This window comes from Elephantulus edwardii, unplaced genomic scaffold (genome assembly GCF_000299155.1).
Source record: "Elephantulus edwardii isolate Elephantulus edwardi_28Jun2011 unplaced genomic scaffold, EleEdw1.0 scaffold00061, whole genome shotgun sequence".
Lineage (NCBI taxonomy): Eukaryota > Metazoa > Chordata > Mammalia > Macroscelidea > Macroscelididae > Elephantulus > Elephantulus edwardii.
Window position 1 is genome coordinate 10,098,319 of NW_006399811.1, and position 7,294 is coordinate 10,105,612.

Here is a 7,294-nt window from a genome sequence, read left to right on the forward strand (position 1 = left end):
CAAGAAAATGCAATAAAATCTATAGCTGGTCCTTCACAGGTGTGCTCCAACATTTCAGTGTGTAAACAATTTTATTACCACCTATTTTGTTATAAAGTTAACTGTATTCTGTTCTAAAATAAATTCTCTCAGTACAATTACCTGCCTAATTGCTGTAATTTCTGGCTGGCTTAGGCTTTTACCGTAGTTCTTTCAGATTCATGTTTCTTACAATTTCAATGAGTCACAAACGATTCGACGGCACATAACAACAACAACAACCAATATGTTCAAGAATATAACATTTTAGACCACTGAAATGGAACCCATCACCATCCAGTCAATTCAGACTATTAAGAGACTCTACAGGGAGAGTAGCACTGTCCCTACAGGGCTTCCAATGCTGAAATCTTTATAGAATGATCTCATCTTTCCCCATAAAGTGGCTTCTGGGTTTAAACCTTGACCTTTCATCTACCAGCCTAGCACTTAGCTACTGTGCACCAGGGCTCCTTATCATAAAAAGACTGACATGTAGATGTTTTAATGAAACAAGACTATGTTGTGAACTTTGTTCACAAGCAACATTAATACTTCACCCAATTAACATACAGTATTCATTAACAGTATTTTTAAAAATTTTTTAAAATTATTATTAATTTTAATTAAAATATACAGAGACTTTGGATTAACAGTATTCTTAAACCCAATTACATCCAGATGTCACAAGTACAAAGAATTAAAAATATTGTTTAAAAGTGAAGAAATGGAGCAGCACAGATATCCATAAAACTTTCATGTCATTTTACATGTGTGATGCTGGAGTTAAAATCTCTACTTTATGAAATTAGGCTTTATTATTGTTATTGTTTTTTAATATTAAATTTTAAACATTGATTTACATCTAAGTGTAACTTCTTTAAGAACTGGAAGAGGGATGAGGAAAGGTTAACCCTTCTAACATAGTTTAGCTCTACTTTAGAAATATTCCATTGTTCTATATTACTTCCATCACTTTAGTACGTTTGATTTGGTTTATGTTCTATAGTGCTACTGTGATCAGTCATGTTAAACTGACTGAACATTTCAAAAGCAATTGTATGACTATTGCAAGAGGACTAAGGGAGGGGAAAGGGAAGAAGAGGGGGGAAATGTGTAACAATAAATGAATATAAATCCAAGTTTTCTGTAAACTTTCATTAAAATCACAATTAAAAAAAAAAGAAGAAGCAATTGTATTTAGGTTAACAGCCTTTAAGGAAACTTCCCCCTCTGCTGAGACCAGAAAACTGGATAGTGCCTGGTTGGCAACACTGAACATTGTGACCAAAGATTATATAGGAGAATATTGATCAAAAGGGGGAAAATGTGTAACAGAATTTAAAATTCTCAGGGACTCCAGATTTCTAGAAGCCATGAAGGTCAGTGGAATCTCTGGAACTATTGCCCTGAGAGATTTTTTTAAACTCTTTTTAAAAAATATTGGTATGCAAGTAATTATTCATATATTATGTTGTATTCATGTATATAGTAGTTTGGGTTTCTTTTGTTTCATACTTTCTTTCACTGATATTATATTTCTTAAATCACTCCTATTCATTGTATTTTATAAAATTAATCACCATTGGACTATGCCCACCTTTATCCTGTCTTTTCAGGTCCTATGCAAGATCTTTCCCATTTCCTCTAGCCTTTTCACTCCACCTACCAAACTGAGTGACTCTGATTTTCCCCTTACCTATCCTCGGATTTTTGCTCCCACTCCTTCGCTCCCACCTCTTCCCCCACTAGACCCCCATACGTGTTCTACTAGTTATCCTTCTATTTTTACAATGATGATCTTATGCCGAGATAATTTTTAAACCTTAAAATAAAAATACCCCCCAAAGTATCCTTAAAAGACAAGCAGTTTAGTTCAGCTATAAGACTGAGGGCGCTCTGGTGGCATGTCTGGACAGCTGCACTAATGGTTTTGTTTTTAATATGTTGTCAAGTCATCTGTGACTCATAGCAAACCTATATACAACAGCTCTGAAGTCAGCCCCTCAGTTCTCCTCAGTTTCAGCAAGCAAGGTTGTATCTATCATCTGTTGAGTCTTCCTCCAATCCTGAAGCCACATTCTTCCTCATAAAGTCCAGCTTCCTGAATGATCTGTTCTGCATATAGACTGAAAAGGTATGGAGACAGGACGTATCTCTGACACACTCTTTTCCTGGTTTTGAACTATGCAGTGTTTCCTTGCTCTGTTCTGAGGATTGTTTCCTGGTCTGAGTATAGGTTTTGCATGAGCACAATTAAATATTCTAGTAATTCCATTCTTCTCAAGGTTATTCATAGTTTATTGTGATCCTTACAGTCAAATGCCTTTGCATAGTCAATAAAACACAGATAGACATTCCTCCGGTACTCTTTGCTTTCTGCCAAGATCCTTTGACATTGGCGATGTTTCTAGTGCTACAACTTCTTCTAAACCCAGCTTTTATTTCTGCTAGTTTTCTGCTGATATACTGTTCCAGGTGATTTTGTATAATCTTCAGCAGAATTTTGCTTGTGTGTGATACAGTGATATTGTTCGATTATTTCCACACTGTCAGGTCACCTGTTTTTACTGCTGATGTGAAATCCTGCTTAATCTGCCTTCAGTTTCACAGGAAAAGGATGAACAATCTCTTTGTCTTGCAATTTATAGCTACAGAAACCCAATGGAGCGTGTTATGAGTGTGGACCAGAACTAACTCAGCAGCGGCGGGTGAATGAGTATCAAGTGAGTAAAAAAAACTGTCTACCTTGAGCATCATGGTCTTAGAAGAACTGCTTATATGGAATCAAATTTGTAAAAGCAATAGAAAGATTAGACAGGAACTTTAGAAGACAGTGAATTTATGTTAATAAGTGTGGGAACAAGTTGGAAAAGGAATGTGAGAATGGTTATACAACTTTAAAAATGTCATCTAAACCACTAACTAAATGATACACGTAGAAACCACCGATGTTGTTTTGGGTGGTATATATTCTATTCTCAAAAACTGCAACAAATTTTTTTTAAAGTGGCTATTTTACATGTCACATACATTAAACCCATTATGCTAGTCCATGTTTGAACTATGCCCCACTAAAATGTATGTATTATGTGGAAGCTATGTAATAATCCCTCATGATCTGATAAACAAAACAGTTGTAAAAGGATTAAGGGTGGAACACAACATCCCTTAATTCCATCACAGCTCTGATCGGGTGTAAGGGGAATATTCTTAGAGTGTGGTCCATTACAATGTTTCTCTCCTAAGAGATAAAAGTAGAAGCAAGCAAATAAATTGGGGGGTGGGGGACACATGCACACATACAAAATACCACCAAGAAAGAACAGCCAGGAGTGCAGTGCATACTTCTGTGCCCCAGTCCTCACACCAAGAAACTCCATGACACTGAGGAAAACCAAAATACCTGGAAATCTCCATGGCACACCAGCCTACAGATGCTTAAAGAACACCAGGAGCTTCCTCCAGAACTGACAGAAAAGGCCCTCCCTTAATGTGGACTTCTAGACTCCTAAACTGTAAGAAAATAAACTTCTGTTTGTTAAAAGTAGACCTCTGTTACAGCACCACTAGATAAGACTGATGGACTGAACTGCTGCATCAAACCTAGAACAGTTTACCTTCCAAATTCTTGTCACATTAAAAAAGTAGAAGGAAGAAAGAAATTCTATTTAGCATGTCAGTTTGAAAAATACTTAAGTCTGGGAGCCCTTAAGGAAGTCAGCATATAAAATAAAGATCACTATTACGAAGCTAAGTGATTAATACTGCTAGAAAGTTAAGACTGCTATGTGCTATTGAGTTGGTTGTGACTCATAGTGACCCATAGTGACCCTATGCACAAAAGCTCTGAAGTCTGCCCTGTCCTGAGCCCGTCTCACTGTCTCCAACACACCTACTTCTCATTACCCCAGTTACGGTCAATTCATTTTCTCCTGGGTCTTCCTCTTCTGTGCTGTCCCTCCACCCTTCCAAGCATGATGTCATTTTCCAAAGACTGGTCCCTTACGGCAACATCACCAAAGTATGTCAGATGGAGCTTCAAGTGAACAACTCGGTTTCACCCTCTCTAGGATAGACCTGTTTGTTCTCCTGGCAGTCCATGATATGTTCAATACTCTTCTCCAGCACCAGAATTCAAAGACTTCAATTCTTCTATCATTCTTAGTCACTGTCCAGCTCTCTGATGCATTGCAAGTAACTGCAAAGACCATGGCTTAGATGAGGTGCACCTTAGTCTCCAGACTGACATCATTGCTTTTCAGTGCTCTGGTTCAGAAATCCCTTTTTTCAGAATACAGAGAGTAGATTTTCAAAGAGGTATATGATACATACTATTGTAAAATTATAATCAAAGAACTATGGGAAAATAGAGGAAGAATGACTAACCTACTCTTTTATCCTCTAGAATGATTACCATAAAGGTTTGCATAGGATCTTTTTTGTAAAATTTTTTTCTTTTTTCTTTTTTTTACAGAGGTTTTGGATTTCCATTCATTCATTGCCACAATTTTCTCCCTGCCCACCCCTCCCCACCAGCTCGTTTCCCCCTCCAAAGAGAGAAAAAAAAAAAAGAAAAAAAATTCCTTCATTAGTATACAATTCCCACGTCCCTTCCCCCTTCCCCCCACCCCGAGTACACTTCTCTAGCATAGGATCTTTTTAACCCCCAAGTTTATAGATAGGAGTGAAAGGAAAAAATGATTTAAAAAACTTTATGTATAGCATACAAAATTTAAGAATTTCACTGAACAACAGAAAAGAACTTAATTTGTAGCTAAAGAAAATAAACAATGAAAATTAAAATCTTTGAAAGAAAAAACAGTATTCAGAAAAACCTAATAACAATAACAAAATATATTACATTATTCATGATGTAAAATAATACCACACCAATTATACAGATGAGGAAAGGTAAGTAACCTGCACAGACTCTAACACTTTGTGCTTTTAAAGACTGGACACCTGAAAACAGTCTCTGCTGCCTTTTATATTTCTACTAGCGACACTGCCTAGTCAGTTTCATGTTAAAAAAAAAAGCTTTACAAAAGGAATACTTCAAAATTAATATAAACATACGCACACAGACACATGGAAGAGAAACTACCTGATGATTTCTTCATGGTACAGTGAACTAATGACCGGACCACCAAACCCAGTATTTCCTTCTTTTCCTTTCTTCATTGGTGTCTGTGGGTATAAAAGGGATTGGAAAAAGACACATGGTTTAACACAGTGTGAATTTAAACCAAGTACAAAATACAAAATAATACCTTGCAAAGAAATACGGATATTCAGGAGCCCAGTTAGTGTAAAAATTAAAAGGGTTTGGTTGGTAACCAAAATGGAGGTGGCTGGGGTCACTATGAACTGGAGTAGACCGAAGAGTATTCAACAACAACAAAAACAACTGAGGATTTTCCTCTTAGTCATTTCTCAAAGGTCCTAGGAACAATTTTAAGAAGGTATCAGCGTAACTCTCAGGCCACTGTGGTACTAGAATGACCACTTTCTAATACTGTAAGGTGATACCTTTAGTGCCTTTTTAATTTTATTTTTATTCCTTGTGTATATCTGCTTCTTACCATAGCTTGTTAGAATTTTTCTCTAAAAATACATAATAAAACTAGGTGTGGTTCATTTTAAAAAAATGTTGATGTTCATTGTTGCTGTTGTTGTGTCCTGTGGAGTCGCCTGTGACTAATAGCGACACTATATACAAAAGCCCCTATAACCCTGCTCTAGCCTGTGCCAATCTTCCCTTCGCCACACCTAGCCTCATTACCCCAGTCACTCTCATTGAGGGTCTTCCTCTCTTGCACTGTCCCTCCATCCTCTCAAGCATAAATCCCTCTCCAAGGACTGTTCCTTCCTTGCAATATGTCCAAAGTATGTCAGATGAAACTTCAGAATCCTTGTCTCCAAGGAGCAGCCTGATCTCACCTTCTGTAGGATGAACCTGTTTGTTCTCCTAGCAGTCCATGGTATATTCAATACTCTTCTCCAGGACCAGACCTCAAAGGCATCAATTCTCCTTCTATCATCCCTAGTCACTGACCATCTTTCTGATGGATACTAAGTAATTGCAAAGACCATGTCCTCAATTAGGCACACCTTAGTGTCCAGACCGACATCATTGCTCTTCAGTACTTTGGAGAGATCTCTGACAGTAGACTTTCCTAATGCAAATCATCTATTAATTTCCTGGCTGATGGTACCAAGAGATTGTGGAGCCAAGCAAACTGAAACTGTTAACAATCTCAATCTCTTCGTCACCTGTCATGATGCTGCCAATCAGCCCAGTGGTGAGATTCTTTGTTTTCTTGATGTTGAGCTTCAAACCATATAGGAGGCCACAGTCCTTGATCTTCTGTAGCAAGCACTTCAGGTCCTCCTCAGTTTCAGCAAGCAGGATTGTGTCATTTGCATAACACTGATTGTTGATGAATCTTCCTCCAACTCTGATGCCACATATCACCTCATACAGCCCAGCTCCCAGGTAATCTGTTCTGCACACAGACTGAAAAAATATGGAGATAGGACACATCCCTGGCATACACCCTTCCCAATTCTGAACCATCCAGTGTTTCCTTGCTTTGTTCTGATGAGTGCCTCTTGGTCCAAGCACAGGTTTCACATAAGCCTTACCAAGTGTTCTGGGATCCCCATTCTTCTCAGAGTTAGCCATAGTTTCTTCCTAACAGAGACATGAAAAATGCTGGTCTGTAGTCTTCCTTTTTTGTAATGTTTTTACTTTCTTTAGTATTAGGGAATATGGCCTCACAGAATGAGTTTGAAAGTGTTCCTTCTCCTTCTACTTTCTGGAAGATGGTGTATACTATTGGTATTGTCTCAAATGATTTAAAATTTTCTTAAATTTTTAAGTTTAATACAACCATGGGCTTGCAGGGTTTTTTGGTTTTGTTTTGTTTTGTTTTTTAAAATAGATTATTTATTCTATTTCTTTAAGAGATATAGGCCTACACAGATTATCTTTTTCTCACTGGGGGACTTTTGTTTTTTGTATCTTTCAAGAGACCAATTAGACCATATTATCTAAGTTATCAAATTCATGGGTAGAGAATCCTTCACAATCTTCATTATCCTTTTAATGTCCATAGATTCAGTAGTAATTACCTCTCCTATTCTTACTGTTAGTAACGTGTGTCTTTTGATATTTTTTTTCTTTAATAAGCCAGGCTGATGTTAGATGGATCTTGGCTGAAAACAGGGAATACCAGAGGAATGTCTATCTGTGTTTCATTGACTATGCAAA

The 7,294-nt window shown here is 37.3% G+C and overlaps 1 protein-coding gene across 1 annotated transcript in view; it reads right to left on the reverse strand.

Moving 5' to 3' along the window:
- Nucleotides 1–7,294, reverse strand: part of LOC102843525 (acyl-CoA-binding domain-containing protein 6-like) — a 336,108-nt gene that overhangs the window by 204,042 nt on the left and 124,772 nt on the right. The window contains exon 4 of the mRNA XM_006887775.1: nucleotides 5,126–5,208. Within this exon, the coding sequence (XP_006887837.1) occupies nucleotides 5,126–5,208 (83 nt within the window). The remainder of the gene's footprint in view (nucleotides 1–5,125; nucleotides 5,209–7,294) is intronic.